Consider the following 19,679-nt stretch of genomic DNA (forward strand, 5'->3'; position numbering starts at 1 on the left):
AGTGGGCCCTGAGGACTGGAGTTGAGGACCACTGCTTTAGAAGACCTATTCATGCATTTCAGTCAGCTAGTGCATAGCCCATGCAAAATGCTTCATTCTGAACTGGCCACACGACCCCCCCCCCCCCCCCCCCCATGTCACTGTTTTATTGTTGGTCTTTAAGTTAGCCATACACTGCTTGAATTGGATTCCTGCTGGCTCAATCGTTCAGTTTGACACATTGAAGGGTTGGTTTCCTTGTAGGCGCTGCTGGCTGGAAATTCTGACAAGCTGCTTCCACCATCCAATTAGATGCAGGCACTGTTTGCGTATTTTGACAGCAGTGCAGCTGTATAAGTTGTTCTGCACTCTGATCCTGTGTGCCTTGGTGAACACAAAGTATATTATGGGGAGTACAAAAATCCTGTGTATACAGTAAGTGTTTTTCATATCAAGATTTTTTTTTTTGGTTAATTTCCCTACATGGCTTAAACAAGTTAATGTTTTGCTGGTTGAGGGCTATGCAGCACATTGCCAGTGTCTGTATTGTTTAGAACCTTATAAGTACTTTGCATCATAACATTCCAATTGACTTCAGTCAGCATCAGCTCTTACTCGATGTAAATGTAGCAGGCTTCCCTGCCAGAGCTCCAGTCTGACTAAAGGAGCATCGCTTTCCCAACTCTGCTAAGCAGGTGTTGCTACCCTCAATGTAGTTTTCTGTCTTGAAATACTGTGGTTTGGGTGTAACACTACAAAGTGGGAACATACAAACCAAATATAACTTTGTACATAAATGGCTTTAGTTTCAAGATACAAAAATGAGCAGGCAACAATGAACTGTTTAAAACTCCAATATTGGAGCTCATATACAGAAGTTGTAAAACCTGTTGTATATTGCATTATAATGCCCATGCAATGTAAGTATCTGGGGAAAATGCTAATATCAAAAAGGGGACAATTTATTAGGCAAAAACAAAAGCCGTTAACAGAGCAAGAAATCCTTTAGCAAAAGTAGTTTCAAGCAAGTATGGGACTGTCAAACCCCCCCCCCCCCCATTTAAGCAAAAGGCAATGAATCTTGTAGTACTAGTATGCTGTCATTGGGCCCCTTGCCTCAACTCTCTGCTACCCATATCTTAAACTTTTTAGGACAGTTATCCCCCATAGGAGTTTACACTAGTAAACATGGCTTATCTCCACAGCTTTAGGTCAGACAGCTTCTATTTGAAAAGGATGGTCTTTCTAGCACAGAAGGCAGCATAACAGGAAGACTTTTTTTGAGCTGTATCTATAGTGTTAAATTCCCAGAATCAGAGGGTCTACAGTGATTCAGCTCACACTGCAATATACCCATTACAGCCTTCCAGAACTCATGTGTAGAAGAGCAGGTCCAGCACAAATGTATGTATGAATGTGGCAATATAAATCTCTAGGGCTGGTTGCATCAACATGGCACTAAACGGCCTCTGGGGATGTTACACGTGGTATAGAAACTTCAGCTGCATAAAGGTCTTTGGCTGAAATTGCAAAAGGGAGATATTGCTGTACCCCTTCCTTCCAATTGGCATGTATGAAGATACTCATGCCAGATATGAAAAAGCTGAGTAACTTTAAAGATGTCAATATGACAAAACCCTGGGAATTTGGCAGCATATGCTAGGGGCCTTTCATGTTTGGGGGGGAGGGAGACTCGACACTGAAGGTGATTCTCCATGCGGTGAGGGCTGATGGCCTCCCTGAGGGACTGGAAGCGCACTTTTTCCAAAATTTAATGAATTGTTTCCCACGTATAAATGTGTAAGGTTTGGTCAAAAGTGAAGCAGTTGACGGGTCTTATAGAATATAGCCTGATCAGATAAGTTTGATTACTCCATAACTGGCTAGTCTACAGTGCAGGGCCCTGTGTCGTGCATGCAGTGTCATACACCTCCGCCATATTTTTCAACGTAGTCGACTGCTGGGTTTTTTTTTTGTTCTGCTGAATGCTAGGTTTGGTGTACCCCAGAGCATGCTGTTTTCGTACTTCCAACTAAAACATGCTGTTAAGGCTCAATCTTCTTTGGTCTCCCCAGATGTCCCCCCCCCCCCCCAATAGTCTTAATGATGAAACGCTTAATCTCCAGGTGTTATGTGATGTTGCTGGGGGACTATCTAGAAAAATGTCCTAATTCAGTGACCACACAGTAATCAGTGCTAAATATTAGGACGCTGGCAGGGAAGGGGTTAATGTGTACCTAAATATGCTTACTGTGTGGGGGAATGGTTCTGTGACATGCACAGATCGATGAAGTTTTGAGCTCTCCCTGCCTGTCTGACAGACTCCTACTTTGTTTACATAAGCAGGTGGGTCTTTCGTCAGTTTAGCTGACTTATCGCGGGAGGAAGGCGCGATCACCGCCGCTCCTCCTGCGGTGTCTAAACACAGCGGGAACGTGGCTCTGGCTGCGCATGCTGCCGAAACTTCGTGAATGAAATCGCGTAATACTACCATGATTTTGCCTCCAATTAACTCTCAGAGCTCTGCAAAGTGACTTCAGCTTTTCTTGCCCCCTCTTCTGACCTCAGACTAGCTTTGTTTCTGTACTTTATCTGTGGTCTTTACTCTACAATTTTTTTAGATACAACTTGTGTAGAGGGGCTGGTTTATCTGCAGCTAGTCCCTTCCCTGAGTATATGTAAGGGGTCTATAGATGTAGCAATACTAGTGTTGGGCTGGACATATTAAAGCAGATCTTTAGACATCCATGATCTAACACGGTTTAATGCTTGCTTCAATGTAGGTGTGCTGCTTATCTTAATTGTTTTTGATACTGACCTCAGGTTAGTGTTAGATCATTGAAGAAAAAAGCTGGGTGTATCTAACCCTGTGAAGAATATATCGGTGAACATACCTTTTTCTGAAGCCAATCCAATCCTACGCAGAGCTGTCAGCCGCGGCTTTGTAGTAGAGGCAGCCAACAATGGAAAACCCTATATTAACGCTATGGGTGACGTCCCTTCCAATTTCACAGCGGTTGTTGGCCGTGTCCTCTGTAGAGCTTCCGCTACTGGGGACCAAACCGGCTTAGTGTGTACTGATTTCTTCTTTACAGGGTTAGATAGGTTAGTGTTAGATCATGGATGTCTATAGATGTAACCATGTGTTGGGCTGGACTTCTCCTTTAGTGTGTTTAAAAATAGGCTAATTTTTCTACCAAAGAAGGTAGCAACCTGTGGTATCTTGGCATAAAATATATATTGGTGCCAAATAAAGTATCCATAAATGAGGTACTCCTTATTTTCCTTGGATGCAGCATTGGTGGAAATAACCCTTCCCTCTGTGATCACACAATAATTGTGCTCACTTACCAGATGACCTGACCTCTTGAGAATAGAGGGTCACAGTGCACTTTCTTACACTTTGATTTATATATGTAAATAATAATTAAAAGACTAAAAAAAAAAACTAGGAAATGTAACACTGAGAATTGTATGCTAAAAGGATCTGCTAGTATAAAGATGTAGAGTCTGGACTCCTACTGCTGCCAAAGTGCAGGACAGATGTCCTCTCCATGCAACCATGCGTAACCAACTAAACAGCCTACTTTGAAGGCCAGATGCAGCCCTTGTGGTGTCTAGCATTGCTGCTTTTGCACTGTTTAGACAGAACTGGTAAATATTTTAGAGGTTAGAGAGATTGGTCCTGATGTGTACTGTTTTGTCCTAACTCAGACAGAAAATATCCCTGGTGGTTTAATAAGTGAGCTGCTAACATGTGTGGAAGTAAAAGCCTGTGACAGGATCAGTTATGGGAGTACAGCTGGAAAGAAGCAATATGTTAAAACAAACCTAGGATGGCTTTTTTTTGTCTTTAGTCCTTTGATTGGGTTTTTGCTGGTTTTAAATTCAACAATGTAGCAAAGTATGTACAAAAGGAAAATATCTGCACCTAGTCATAGTGCTGTTTCTAGATAATCATGATTTTTTTTTTTTTTTTTTTTTTTCTTGTCGCATCATATAATGCAGCCTTTCAACCAGGGGTGCCCTAAAGTGTTTTTTTTTTTTTTCTCTTCAGGGGTGCCTTAGTAAAATGTCTTATTAGCCCAAAAATATATACAAGCCAGCAGGTGGATGAAGTCTTACCTTTTAGTTGCACAAAGCCACAGGTTTTATTGTGCACCTGTTCACTGGTTAGGATTCTGGTGGCTGGTAGTTTGATGTCACTGTTGAGGGGTATTGATCATCTGCACAGCATCTTTATTTTAACCCCCGGCCCCTCTGTCAACACTGGGAGTGATGGAGAAACACTGGAATATTAGCCAGTACCAGTGTGCAAAAGTGTATTTGCTTTGCAAGAATAATTTGCCTCTAATGTTGGGTGTCCTACATGTCGCTGTTACCGAAGTATGTAATACTATTGGACTAGTTTTTTAGAATGGGGTACCTTGAGACTGTCCATAATTTTTTAAAGGGTGCCTGCCTTGACTGAGCGGTTGGGAACACTCATTTGTAAATATCCCTTGAACTTTTCTAATAGTGCCTAATCATGAACAGTCTGTAGATCAACAATAAACCTAATTCATCTTGAGGCTTAAGGCTCCATTAACATCTAGGTGTCTTTGGATGATTGAATCTTAAATATCCTGTAATTGCCTAGTCTGTGACTGTATTTTTATTCCTTTTGTAGCATTCAGGGTTTCGGGATAAAAATATACTTTTGTGTACATGGTAAATTACTGTGCTCCTTTTTATTCTGCATCATTGCAGGTCTTCATGCAGTGTATCGTCTGTGCAAGAAGTCTAAAATTTGGTAGACAATATTGCAACTGTGTAGCATTTTTTTTTTTTTGTATTAAAAATCCCCAGTAGAACTATTAGCATTTTAAGCAATTTTCATGTGCAGTAGGAGCATGGGAAGTTTTTTTTTTTTTTTTTTATACAAATATCCACATTCCCTTAGTTTACAGGATACAAGATAATTTGCAATTATTTCAAGGCTTTAGTGATTCTCTCCTCACATGATCTGCACACTTGTGCTTTTCCCTTAGGTTTCCTCCCTTACACCCTCTGGTGGGTTGTTGGAATTCTTCCAAACTGTCATTCACGTGGTAGGAAGATTAGATTTTTGTACTCCCAGGAAGACAAGAAATTGATGTGACTGGCTAGAAGAGTGCTCTATAAGGAGCTTGTATAATGGGTCTGCAACATATAAATGCAGCCGTTTCAGGTTTAGCAAAGCCTCCATAGAATTTATGGAATAGTCCTGCCTGGTTGACAGGGATCTAATGTAACTGATCAGTACATTTTGAGGCTTGCCACGGTCTCCTTGGACACCTAACCGTAAGGTGCCAGTATGGTAAACACAGCTGTCAAACGCCTACATAAAGACAAAGCTAGCTCGTTTAAAACCACCTTAATTTTGTTAAATGCAGGTTTTTTTTTTTTTTTTTTTGTCAAGGCACCCTCCAAAATTATGGATAGTCTCGAGGCATCCCATCCTAAAATGTAAACTCTATTCTATTTGTTTTGCATAATGAAGCAACGTCCAGACATGTAGGAGACCCAATGTTGGAGGTGCAAACTGGTACTGACTAGTATTCCAATGTTTCTCTTCCTCAGTTTTTCTCCATCACTCAGCTAATTAATGGAGAGGCAGGGGATAGTACCAACAAGGAAACTATACAGACTGACGTCCTCAACTGATGAAACCATTGCTTGTTGGGAGGTTGGCAGCTAGGTCCTAATGGTGCACAATGAAAACCTGTGGCTTTGTGTAACTCAAAGCAGGCTTCATCCACACGCCACCTTGTATACAATTTTTAGGCATTTTCCTGAGGCACCCCTGAAGAAACCTCAAGGCACACCAGGGTGCCTGGGCACCCTGGTTGAAAGGCTGTTATAGATCCTTGCGGTCTGGCCAGCAAGCGCGTGCAGACCACAGTGCCGCAACATAGCCCCACTGGATGGGGGCTGGCCTGCGAGTGAAACGCAGGGAGTCGGTCTGTCCATAGTGGTGCCTGCCTGCTTCCAAGGTGTGAGTAGTGTCCCCCTCTCCCTTGGAAAAATGTGGGATAGATGTGGGCCCCTCCCCAGGTCGGTAGGTCCTTCCTTTCCAGATGCAACATCCCCCCCCAACTAGCAGGGTTACACCTGCACTAGCATCCCCCACCCTGCTCCCTTTCTGGGATGAGTGAGAAATGTACTGTTTTTTACTATTGACTTTGTCTGTGGCTGGGAGAACGTGCTGTCAGCAGCTCCACTTGCCTTGTGTGGTATTGTCCTGGGGGTGGGCCCTGTATAAACCCTCTTGCTGCTGACAGTACTTCAGGGGTCCCAGGAATCGCATGGCACCTCCATTTTCTGGTGGCTGTATACAGGGGATCGGGCAGCCATGTTTTTGGAGTTCCTATACTGTATAGCGGCTGCCATTTTCTTGTGGCCAGAACGGAGCAGTGCTCAGCGGGTGGTCTCTAGTGACAGCTCGGCCATTTTCGCTTGCTTTTTTGATCGGCATGCAGCAGGCTGTTGGTGCTTCTATCCCCCTATAAGTTGGAGAGATATACCGCCACAGGAACTAGTCACAACCCTTTCTGCTATTGCAGCGCTGCTGGGACCTGTAGTGCCACGGTGCAGCAGTGGGGGTTTTTAAATGGAGCCCCTAGAACACGTATCACCACCTGACCCAATCTCTGAACCTGTGGGACACTGTCTCAGTATGCCCTAGCAGCCATGACGGCAGGCCTGTGGACATGGCTCTCCAAAAGAGACCTAGTAAAGGCCCTCACCTTCACATGCTTCCTCAGTCTGAGGCTGATTTGGCCGCTGCAGACACGAGTCACCCCACGGTGTCTGCGTCCACGCACTTCGAGTGTTCGGACAGTGAGGATGATTCCATTTCCACTACATCTGCACAAGAAAAGGAGCTTGTGGAGGCACTTATTGTATCAGTGCGGGAAACTTTAAAAATGGAGGACACAGCTAATGCTGCGTCGGCCATGCCAGTGCAATTTGGCACCTGCAGACCATCCAAGGTGACTAAGGAGTTCCCATTTCCTGCCTATTTTGACAAGATTGTTGCTAGTCAGTGGGGTCCCCGAAATGCATGGTTGGTATTCCTAAGCATGTCGCTAGGAGGTATCAATTTTGAGAAGTCCCTCTTAAAGAAACGGACAGTTCCACCGTTGGCGGATTCTCAGGTTTCTAGGTTAAATAGTCATGTTGCTGCTAGTTGAGGATGCTCTGTTTTATTTAAAACCCTTTTACGGTTCCCAGGAAGGAGGTTAAGGTCTGTCCAATCTTGGGACCTCAAGGCCCTGAACCGTGCGGTTTAGAAATTCCCCCCCCCCCTCTATGGTATCTTGTTTCCTGGAGTTTCTACATAGGTGTAGATCAACGCTTTGCCCTGGGCACCATCAAGGGCCAGATTTCTGCCTTGGCAATTTCTCTTCCAAAGGTTGTTGGCCAAAATTTCCTTGGTCCACGTGTTCGTGCAGGGGGTTGCTTCCTGGTGCCCTAGTGGGATCCTAATCTGGTACTGTCGGTCCTTCAAAAACCACTTTTTAAAAATATTCGTGGCATTCCTCTGCCTAATGTGTCAGTGGCTTTCTTGGTAGCTTTTACTTCTGCGCGCATGGTCTTTGAGCTGGCTGCATTGTTTTGTCGGTCACCTATCTGTTGGTTCACAGGGACAAAGTGGTGCTACGTCACTGTCAATCGTTCCTCCCCCAAGGTCATTTCTGGGTTCCCTTTAGGACATTGTGTTGCCTTGTGTCCTAAGCCAAAAGAAATTGCCTTTGCATTACCTGGATGTGGTTTATGCAATTAGGGTGTACCTGGCGGCGACTAAGTCGATTCGCAAATACGATTCCTTATTTGTCCTTTAAAGATGGTTCTCGTAAGGAGCAGGCCACATCTGCTGCGACCATTTCCAGATGGATCAGGCAGACGGTGGTGCAGGCTTATTCCATCAAGGGTCAGGTTCCCCCCTTTCCCTGTTAAGGCACATTCTACGAGAGCACTTGGTGCCTCCTGGGCCTTCTGTCATCAGGCATCAGTGGTCTAGGTTTGCGAGTATACAGATAACCAGGTGGCAGCTTTGCAAAGTTTTAAAAGGTGGAGGTTTTCACACCTGCAGATGCTGTTTGGTGGTTTTTTTTTTTTTGGGTTTAATTTTCTTGGTAGGTGAGCTCCAGTTGCTGGTTGAGCTCCTGGTTTAGCCCTTTTGGGGAAAAACATTTTACCCCCTCCATGCTGACACTGCTTTGGGACCTCCCATAGGTCAAAAGCAGCGTCTATCAATGAACGAAAGAACTGGATTTTTTTTTCTTACCATAAAATCCTTTTTCTCTGATCATTGACATACAGCCCCCACCCCTCTGGAGTTGGGTTATGTATTCTGACACTGCTTGTTACAAAACTGATCCTGAAGTGGGAGTATACCCCCTGGAACTGCCTTGTAGGTGTAGTCAAGCTTGTTTAACCCTCTTCTGCCTAGTGTCCTACTCCTAAGGGAGAACAGCATAACCCATCGGTCAAAGATGAAGCGGTGTCCAATTTTAACATCAGGCTTTTACTCTAAGGCAAAAATCCAGTTCCTCATTTCTAGAAACAATATTTCATAATGACCACATCAAATTTGTTTGAAATCTTTGCAAATTTAGCAAACCAAAAACATGTGTACAAAGTATTCACTCTGCCTTTGGCATGACACTCAATATTGAGCTCAGGTGCATCCTGATCTTCCGAGAAGTTTGTGCAACTTGATTAAACATGTGGTGAATTCAGTTGACTTGACATCATTTGGAAAGACGCATACCTGTCTAGATAAGATCCCAGTTTACAGTGCATGTCGGCACAAACCAAGCCACGAAGTCCCAAGGTATTGCCTGTAGACCTCACAGGATTATATCAAGGCACAGATCTCTGGAAGGGTCTTTGGCTTGAATGGCAAGTCTCATGTCTGCCAGGATTCCTCCAAATACCATCCCTACAGTGAAGCATGGTGATGGCAGCATCATGCTGTGGGGATGTTGTTCAGAGGCAGGAACTGGGGGACTAGTCAGGATTGAGGGGAAGATATGCAGCAATGTACAGAAACATCCTTAATAACCTGCTCCCCAGGACTCTGGTCCTCAGACTGGGGCACAGGTGCATCTTCCAACAGGACAAAAACCCTAAGCACACAGGTAAGATAACAAAGGATTGGCATTAGACAACTCTGTGAATGTCCTTGAGTGGCCCAACCAAAACCCAGACTATCCTGATTAAACCTCTCTGGAGAGATCTGAAAATAGCTGTGCACCAACACTCCATCTAACCTGATGGAGTTTGAGAGGTCCTCCTAAAGATGCTTCAACAATTAAGCAAAGGATGTGAATAATTGTGTACAATTTTTTTTTTTTTTTTTTTTTTTTTTTTTTTTTTTTTGTTTGCAAAGATTTCAAACTAACTTTTTTTTTTTTTTTTTTTCATTGTCATGCTAGATTTGTAGACTTTGAGTGAAAATGAATTCACTTTTTCCACAGGTTACAGCCTTTTTCCAAAATGGAAGTGCTGTGAATAATTTCCTGGAAGCAATGTAGGTGGGCCGCCAGTGCAGACATGCCTGCAGGGGGTAGCAGCTATATGGTTGGTCGCGTTCTCCATGTTTACTTCTGGGTGGCAAGTAGTTGGTCACATGTGAGGCCTGCCCTGCATGAGTTCTTCTGGGCTTCGTTAGGCACTTACAGGGTCAACGTTTCTCATTGTGGGGCCCCTAGTTTGGGCCCCCTTCACCAATACCCTGGGACAAGGCTGAGGCTGCCATGGGGAAGCTCTACCTTAAGGCGCACCTTTATGCTTGGAGATGGTATGTACACTAGCACTGTAATTTTCCAGGTATATACACCACCTCAACTTGCATTTTGGATGGACACGCTGAGCCAATGTCAACTTTCACCAGTGTTTTCCACTACAATCCCCAGTAGAGTTGGGTCCCACTGTGCATTCAACATAACTTGGTCTTCCGTACATCTGTACAGGATGGGAAACCTCCGCAGTGCAATCCATGCTATTCTGCTTACTGAAGGAAATTCCGACATCGCCCTTGTGGTTAGAGGTTCGACCTAGAACAGGTTTGCGCTATCACGGGCATTTTAAAAAAAAAAAAAAAATTTTTTTATGAACTGTAGACAATCAAATCCCTTTTCCACAGCTGCATTACACATACCATAGACTGGAAAACCCTATTAAGGCTACCCAGGACTGCCATCCAGTAGTGCTGAAGCTTGGTGCACCTCCCAACAGAGGGTCTGTGAGTACACCCAATCCATAAATGCCTAGCTGGGGTGTATGGAGATCTGTGTATATTGTAACAGAACTGCGACCCACACTGTTTGTTGGCTTCCGTCAGTATTGTTCCGTCAGTTGGCTTCTGTCAGTCGGCTTCCTCCAGTCTTGAACATGGGTATCGGATATTCTAGATATTCTTCATACATTGTAATATATAGGTCTGTCTGGGACCATCTTTGAAGAAATTGTGGAGCTAGTTACCTCTGCCTGCAGCACATCTCCCACTGGCCCCCTGATTGCAAGCCTTGGCTGGTATCCTCAAAGTAATTACTCAACTATACTAGAACACTAATATAAGGCATATAGCATAAACTGTGGAAATTAAATTAAATTCTGGAGTTGGCAATAAGGTCCATGGAGTCTCCACAACCTGTCCCTAACAGATGTTGCAATTGTATGTCTTTGTAATACAGCTGCATGTATGAGGGGAGAGAATATGATCTTGCCTCTTGAGAACTGAGGGAGCAGGTTCCCATTCTGGAAAATGTGAGCTAAATGAGTCGCCTTCCATTTAACCACTTAAGCCCCGGAAGATTTTACCCCCTTCCTGACCAGGCCCTATTTTGTGATTCGGCACAGCGTGACTTTAACGGACAATTGCACGGTCGTACAAATTAAATTGACTTTTTTTTTTTTTTTTTGCAGGATTGTGGCAGACAGATCGGACCCTTGACTGACATTTTTGACACTTTTGGGAGTACCAGTGACATTACTACAGTAATCAGTGCTATACATATGCACTGTTACTGTAAAAATGGCAGGGAAGGGGTTAACTTAGAGATGCAGGGGTTAAATGTGTCCCTAGGGGCGTGGCTAGTGATGTAACCAGACATACGATCCTACATAGGATTGTATGATCTCTGCAGTTAGTCAGGGAGAATGACAGGCGGCTTTGTTTACATCAGCGGCCTGCCTTTCTCCCTCTCCGCCGGGAGATCACAAGTGACCGGCGGACATCGGGTCTGCTGGTCACACGCGCGGACATGTCAGGGAACGAGCGGGAGCGCGCCTCCAGCGGCGCGCGCTCACCCCCCTAGAGGCTCTCAGGCTAGCGACTTGGTACTACGTCATTTTGCCTGTATGGGGCTGACTGCCGCAGTAATTCGTAGTAGTGTGGCGGTCGGAAAGAGGTTAATAACCTGGGTTAGTTTGACCAGCTCCCTATAAGATCAGTTACCCCAAATCAGGCTATATGTACACCCCTCCACCTGCTGCAATTGCTTTGCTCTGCTCCAAGTTTTATGTTGTAGGTTGGAAAGTCGGTGTGGTTTAGAAAACAATCCTGCTTCCAGGACAGAATCTACTCCAGTACATCCCAGCATAATGTGAGCAGCTCACAATGGCAGGGTAGGAAACATACCCGTAAGATGCTGGGCTGCAACCTAATCTAACCAGGGTTTAGGTAGTGTCAAACCCCCCTCGTCCTTAGGGATTTGTAGTTGCATAAGTTTAATTCTTGGGGTGATGGTTCCAAATCGGATCTCAAAAGTTTAACTATTCTAAAGGTACTGTTTGCGCAATTTTACGGCAATTAGTTGGGCAACAATCACTGCAAAATTGGGCTGCCACTGGAAGTGACAGGAATTGCGTGGGCATCCCATGATTTGCCATTGCAGCGAGTCCTTGCGCTGGGATGCTAATATGTGAACCGAGCCCAAGTGTTTAGCACTTAAGCTGCAAGATCTTGAAAGTTTAGGATCAAGATCTTCCCACAAGGCGCTAGTAATGTAGCCTTCCCAGGGGGGGCATCTGAGTCTCTGGTTATGTCCAGTACCAGCTATTTAAAACATATAAATGTCCACCTTGGACTCTCTTGTTAAAGGATAGAGCTGCATGTTGATGTGAAGGCGGGGGGGAGGGAGAAATGTCCACTCTAAATAAACAAATGTCTTGTCCTAGACCCTTTCAATAGCTCCTCATCCTTTTGTGGGTTCCCAAATACTGTAAATTATCTCTGAGGTATTGACTTATTCACACAGTATTGCCTTTGGTTCTCCTGCAGCCAATCTTCTCTATTTACAGACTTGCCATGCTTTTGTTCAGCCCTGTCTACCAGGAGAGGACCACCTTGATGGCAGCAAGGCTTTGAATCATGTTGGCTGTACCCCCCAATGTCCAACTTTTTTTATATATATATTTTGAGGCTTTGCGCTTTCTACGAGGGGTTTGAGAGCTTTACAAAAATGAGATAATGGTGAAGAAACGGTGTTTTGAAAGCCTTAGGCCCCTTTCCCACAAGGTGGATCTGTTTTGGACTGTTTTGGCTTCCTCAGCGGGGACCGCTCCATTGATTTTTCCCCCCCCCCCCCCCTGCTTAGCATGCAGTCGACTGGTCTGTCTCCACTTACTGTGCAGAGACAGACCTGTCAGTGTCAAACTCTCCTCTGTGGAGATCGCATGAAAACTGAACGCCTGGCTGGTTTCATCCAACCTGCCGGATGGATGGCAAAAGTGTGTGTGTGTGTGTGTGTGTGTGTGTCAGCGGAAACCTGTCTGCTGACCTCTGGCTCATAGAGGTCACTGGGTGGCCTGATGGGTCCCCCTGAAACAGACGGGTGGACCCGATTGGTCTAATCGTGTGAAAGGGGCCTTGCTGCTAGAATTCTAGAATGTTGGTGTAATGTTTGTCCTGCTCTCAGGGTACAATTTTAGGTCAATGGTTGTCCAAACTTATTTTAAAATCAGTTTACCTGGTGGGGAAAACCCTTGGTAGTGCAAATAAAAGCCAACTCTTGGCCATAAACTCTAGCAAGTTTCAGGACTTGTAGCATGTGGAAGACTTGCACTGAAATCCAATAGAATTAACACTTGCCACTTTTTCAGGTTCGTACCCTCTTCGTCAGTGGCTTACCTATAGACATCAAACCCAGAGAACTTTATTTGCTATTTCGACCATTCAAGGTAAGGATAACTGGTTCATTTGTTTTGATTCTACACTTCGAGCATAGCTTGCTATATTAGTTGCTTGAAGCCAACTTGCAGCATTTATGACTGCGCCTTTTTTTATGTACATAAACACTTAACTGTGCAGCCAAAAACTTTTCTAGTCTGTGCTTGGGGTAGGGTTATTGCTATGTTGGGTTCCCTCCCTATATCTTGGACAAAAAGGGAAAACTATGCTTAGATGCATGCACTTCCCACACATTAAATCTTGGGTTTCCATGCTTTTCTGTTCAGTAACCTAAGGACTGAAACTCCGTTGGTGACACCCCAATAAAAACCTATTGGGTTTGATCTCTTAACGGAGCTAAAACTAGAAAACTCTTTGGTTGCAAGTTTTTTTGCATTTGGTTGCCCCGATTGTTTGGTTTCTTATAATCCAGATGTCATCTCTTCATAGAAAGCTTAACGTATTTTAAACTGCAAAACATCTATCTGGTCTGGTATTGGCAAGTGAAAAAGGCAATGCATGATTAAAATGCTTAATGAAGCAAGACTTGGGCTGATTTTATTTTGTTGTAAAATGTTCTGCTCTTTCTAAAAAAAAAAATGTAGACTATTTGGTAATGCATTTGATTGTCTGGCTATTCTGAAGTTTCACAATGTAAAGAGAATGGGAGAGTATTAATGTGTATCTAACTTTGAAGAATGTAAAATCTATTCTGCAGCTTCTGGTTCCTTTTCTGTTACTGGGAGAGATAATCTTACAGTTGGGAAGTAAAATGCTGGGTGGTTAAAATCCCTTAGTTCTAAAAGAGGTAACTGGTTTATTTTTCTTTTCCCTCCTTTGCCTGAACTGGGGGTCTAACTACAGTGAAAGGTACCATTTCAGATTCCACCACTCTGCCACTGTACATAGATCAAATGATGGGCAAAATTGACTTGGATTTTACACTTTAAAATGTACTTTATTGTTGCTGCTTATTGTCCTGTTGCTGAACTTGACACTGTCCTTTTTTTTAAATTAACTCACAGGGTGTATAATCTGGCATTTTAAAGTATGTATGCCCATGTCAATTTATCTGTAATCTCATCCTTCGAAAATTGCACAGCATACGCACAAATTCCACACTGACAGAGCACAGCCTTAGGCACTGCTGGGAAATATGGGTACCACTTAAGTTCTGCTACTTGGGACCACAGCACCACCCCATGGCAGAGGGTGCAATTAAAGCCTCTCTGCAGCTTGTCACTGCTGTCCCTAATTAGCTGTCCAGATTACCCTTTCCTAGTATCCAGCACATCCACTCTCCAAAGCTGCAATAACACCACAGGCTTCACTTGCCTCTAAAGACCATTTATCTTAAATTGTCTTCTGCTTTTAGGGTTATGAAGGATCATTGATCAAGTTAACCTCAAAACAGGTAAATGGCTTATTCAGACTAAGAATTTTTGGTGATCACTTGCAGACCAACAGTCTTCTAATGCATTTCTCTTCTGCAGCCTGTAGGCTTTGTTACCTTTGACAATAGAGCTGGGGCTGAAGCTGCAAAGAATGCCTTAAATGTAAGTACATAATCTTTACTACTGTGAACGTTTAACTTCTGTCAAAGGCAAATTGGGAAAACCTATAGTTAATCAGCAGTTGCAGCCACGGATTCAAGTATTCTGGCAGTGTAGTGAGTGTAGAGTCCTGCTGTCAGAATACAATCCCCTTGGCAGAGGGGATTCCTTCATCTACCTAGCATGCACTGCACTGGCATTTGCATGTCATGTCCTATCCTGTAAACAGCCTGGTTCTACAAATGGTAGAAAGCCAGAGCAGGGGAGATGGTTATTATACTGATTTAACTATTCATTTTGAGGCCTGATATTACGGTTAATTTGTTGCATACTGGTGTATCTAATCACTGTTGACTAGAACAAGGAAATGGGACCGCATGCATCAAAGATGTAAAAGACCTGTTAATGCTGGGTGGTTCTTAAACTCAAACACCAACTGTCAAGTTATGCATACCTATGTAATGGCAGCAAAATGAAACTGAAGGTACATGCTTATAGAATATTAAGTGGTTGTAACCACTTACCCACTGGGCACTTGAACCCTTCCTAACCAGACCAATTTTCAGCTTTCACTGCTCTCATTTTGAATGACAATTAGTCATGCAACACTGTGTGGAAAAAAACATATGGGTACAAATGGCTTCCTTTTGGTTGTATTTAATTATTAGGGTTTTTTTTGCACTCTAACTTAGAAGACCAAAAACGTTTAAAAAATGCATTTTTTTTTCTCGGTTTTAAAATTTTGCTAATTTAGTAATTTGTCTTCATAAATTTTGGCAAATTTATACTGCTACATCTTTAGTAAAAATAACCCAAACAAGTATACCTTTTTTGGTCTTTGTGAAGGTTAGTCTACAAACTATGGTGCCAATCATTGAAAATTGACCACCCCTGATGTACTGACAGCCTATCAATTCTTGTGATCCTAACAAGCCAGTAAAGTACAAATACCCCCAAATTACCCCTTTTTTGGAAAATAGACATTCCAAGGAAGAGGCATGGTGAGTTTTTGCAGTTGTTGTAATTTTTTTTCCCACGCTTATTTGCAAATTTTTTTCTTCTCACAAAATGGGTCATATTACAAGTTTCTCTCACTTTATTGGCATACTTGCAACTAAACCCCAAAATACATTCTGCTACTCCTGAGTATGGCGATACCACATGTGACTTTTCCACAGCCTGACCACATACAGAGGTCCAACATCCAAGTAGCACCTCCAGGTGTTCTAGGAGCAAAAATTGACAATTTCCTGACAACCTATCACACTTTTGAAGGTCCTGGAGCACCAGGGCAATAAACGCCCACAAAATAACCCCATTTTGGAAAGCAAACGCCCCAACACATAATCTAGGAGGCATAATGCGTCTTTTGGAACCTTCATTTTCTTTCCACATTTTCCAAAAACTTGTCGAATGACCATCTTTTTAAATGGACAACTTTGTGTAAAATACATTAACACATAGCATGTACATAATGACACCCCCAAAATATATTCTGCTACTCCGGAGTATGGTAATACCACGTGAGACTTTTACGCAGCCTGGCCACATACAGAGGCCCAACATGCAGGGAGCACTTATAATTTCCTAACTTCCCATTACAATTTTGTGAGGCACTGTAGGACCCTGATGAGCACTGTAGTGGCAATGATGTGCCATGAATGGGGTAGGGGATGAGTGCAGCTGCGGTTTCTCTCCTCTCTTCGCACACTGTACTGATTGTTCTATACAGTAGGAGAGGAGAGAAATTAACCAGACATGCACCGGTTTGTTGACAAGTGATCGCTCCATCATTGGACGGAGTGATCACACGGTAAAGTGCTGCGGTCATTGGCCCTTGCCACCATCTGTGATGCACCTGGGACCCAGCGAGCACAGACACTTCCGTGTGCGCGATTCTGGGAGGACATCGTACGCCCTCCCAGGATTAGCTGACCGCGCTGTAGCTGTCAATAGGCCGTAATCTAGCACCCTGTCCTGAATAGGAGCTACCAGTAGATTTTTAGCATTGCTGGGTTGTAGGTAACCTGGCTAATTTGTAGTTTGCTCATTTTGTAGTTTGCTCACTTTGGGTTTTCCCTTAAGTTCAGTGTAGCCTTAGTTCCTTTTTTTTTTTTTTTTTTTTTTTTTTTTTTTTTTTTGTCAGGTGTCACATGACCAGCTGCAGTAAAACTGGGTTAAGAGTATGTATACTTCTCTCAGCCAACCAATAAGAGTTTCCTAGCTACTGGTGTATGCTGGGAGGGTATAAACATATGAGGAGGTCAAGTTAACAGGGGCCTCTTCCTACCCTGACCTTGGTCTGGTGTGAGGAACTACTGTTGGGTAGGAGCTTAAGGCCTAGCCATGTGCTCAAAGCTCTGCAATTGAGGGCCTGTCTGCATGTAAAAGGATGGAGACCGGAGATTAGGTACCAGAAGTTACTAAGCCATGGGAAACAGGCAAGATGGCCTCATCCAGACATGAGGCACATTGCTATAGGAAATGGCTGTTGCTATAAAGAATGCTGGGTACAGCTTAACCACCTAAACACCTGAAGGTTTACCCCCTTCATGACCAGGTTTTTTTTTTTTTTTGGCACAAATACTGTATTGGTAATTGCGCAATCATGCAATGCTGTACCCACATTAAATACATTTTTCATTCAAAGCTTTCTTTTGGTGGCTGATCACCATTGGGTTTTATTATAGAAACAAAAGACCAAATTTAAAGTTCATATATTTACTTATCACAATAAATAAAACCTTTTTAAATTGGGTCAAAATGTCATCTGTGCCATGAGGGGGCGGGGTCTCCTGATATCACCTGGCGGGCAACGCCCACAATGGCTATATAACAAGCTCCGGAGACCGGCATAATCACCAGAGACATCGTCGGAGGAGGACTGGAAGAAGAGCGGACAGTAGAAGAGCGGAGAAGACCGGATGAAGATTTTTAACAAACTTTCCAAAACTTCTCCTGTCGTTTACATACACTGCCTTTTATGGGGAGACTGGGTAGGGGTACAGGTAGGGGGTCTGGGATTTGGGGGGGCCACCCTTGTTAAAGGGGGCTTCCAGATGCCAAGATGCCCGCAGACACCCACAACCACTGGCCAGGGTTGTGGGGATGAGGCCCTTGTCCTCATCAACATGGGGGCAAGGTGCTTTGGGGTGGGGGTGCAGAGCTCCCCTGCCCCAAAGCACCAACACCCCCCCTCATGTTGAGGGCATGTGGCCTGGCATGGTCCAGGGGGGGTGGGGCTGCTCGCTCGTCCCCTCCCCCTTCCTGCCCTACCGGGCTGCATGCTCTGATAAGGGTCTGGTATGGATTCTGGGGGGACCCCATGCCGTTTTTCGGCGTGGGTGCACCCTAAAATTCCATACCAGACCCAAAGGACCTGGTTTGGAACCTGGGGGGGACCCCCACGCAGTTTTTCTAATTTTTGGCGTGAGTTCCCCCTCAAGATTATCACCGCATCATCCTGATCCGACTTGCGGTGCACCATTCAAATCAATGGGCTCCCATAGGGAACCATTGATTTTGAATGGATGCAGAAAAAACGCTGCTAAAAGCAACGTGGCCAAACGTGCAATAATGCCAATCGAAAAAGCTACTGAAAGCACGTTGCTGCTTTTTCCCGGCATCGAACTAGCTTTGCAGCACTTTTTTTTTTTTTTTTTTTTTTTTTTTTTTAACGTCCCGTGTACATGGAGCCTTACTCAGCTGATCCAGCCATAAACCACTGGCCAGGATCTGCTGATTGGCTTGCACTGCAGTGAATACCTGTTCACATATACGGCAAGTGGTTAAAGGCTTTTTCTGTACTGCTGTCTACCTTTCATTTTCTCTTGAAGTGGCAGCTAGTCTGCTTGTCCACTTCTTGGGTGTACTGTACCCTTACCCCTCTCTCCCTGAACTAGTGGCTAAAAGCCGATTTCTACCTGTTTTCACAGCTCCTATTGGCAATCGCGTGACTCCCGGTTCGCTTCTCTCCCTGTGTGACATCTCCAGGGGGCGTGGCCAAGAACTTCCTCTGACGTCAGCTAGGGAGTAAAGGAGAGCCAGGAGTCATGTGACGCCAAGCAGTGCTATTAAAAACTGATATGAATTGGCTTTTTTTTTCTTTGTTAAATTACAAACTGTATCCTAGCGCCTGTGCTTTATTAAAGAGGGGGATGATGTAAAGATCAGTTTTGTAGCAGCGGGGAGTGGAGCTAGTGAGCTGATGTGGAGGGGGGGAGGAGGACAGAGCTGCTGCTGACGGGAGACACGTATGCTGACCATGGTGTCAGGGCTCAGCAGCCATTATACGCCATGGTCAGTGTACAGGGAGGCGGGTAGAAACTGGCAGGATCAGCCAGGTATTTCAGGTAATACCAGGGGCCAAATTACACAGCATAAGCACTGTATATAATGCTTTTACCACTTTAAAACCAGACCTATTTTTGACACTTGGGTGTTTAGGCTAAAATTTTTGCAGAGACCCTAGTGAATAAAATGGAGATCGTTGCAATATTTTTTCACACTAGATTTGCGCAGCGGTCTTCCAAAACACAATTTAAGAAAAACCGTAAAGTTAGCCCAATTTCCATAACGTGAAAGATAATGTTACGCCGAGTAAATGGATACCCAACATGTCATGCTTCAAAATTGCAGACGCTCGCGGAATGGCGACAAAGCTTTGGTACCAAAAAATCCCCATAGGCGACACTTTAAAATTTTTCTACAGGTTACCAGCTTAGAGGAGGTCTAGGGCTCAAATTGTCTCGCTCTTAACAATCACGGCGTTGCCTCACGTGTGGTTTGAACTCCATTTACATATGTGGGAGGGACTTCTATATGTGTTCGCTTCTGCGTGTGAGCCAACGGGGACAGGGTTTGTTTTTTTGTTTTTTTGTTTTTTTTTACCATTACAAGGAATGTAAACATCCCTTGTAATAGGCATGACAGGTCCTGTTTATTGT

The 19,679-nt window shown here is 44.1% G+C and overlaps 1 protein-coding gene across 1 annotated transcript in view; it reads left to right on the forward strand.

Annotated features, from left to right (window-relative positions):
• The window catches only part of RBPMS2 (RNA binding protein, mRNA processing factor 2), a 64,311-nt gene that overhangs the window by 35,198 nt on the left and 9,434 nt on the right, over positions 1–19,679 (forward strand). Inside the window, exons 2-4 of the mRNA XM_082256518.1 lie at positions 13,114–13,191; positions 14,556–14,594; positions 14,674–14,736. Coding sequence (XP_082112644.1) covers positions 13,114–13,191; positions 14,556–14,594; positions 14,674–14,736 — 180 coding nt within the window. The remainder of the gene's footprint in view (positions 1–13,113; positions 13,192–14,555; positions 14,595–14,673; positions 14,737–19,679) is intronic.

The sequence above is a fragment of the Pelophylax lessonae genome, assembly GCF_965119305.1.
Source record: "Pelophylax lessonae genome assembly, chromosome: 4".
Taxonomy (NCBI): domain Eukaryota; kingdom Metazoa; phylum Chordata; class Amphibia; order Anura; family Ranidae; genus Pelophylax; species Pelophylax lessonae.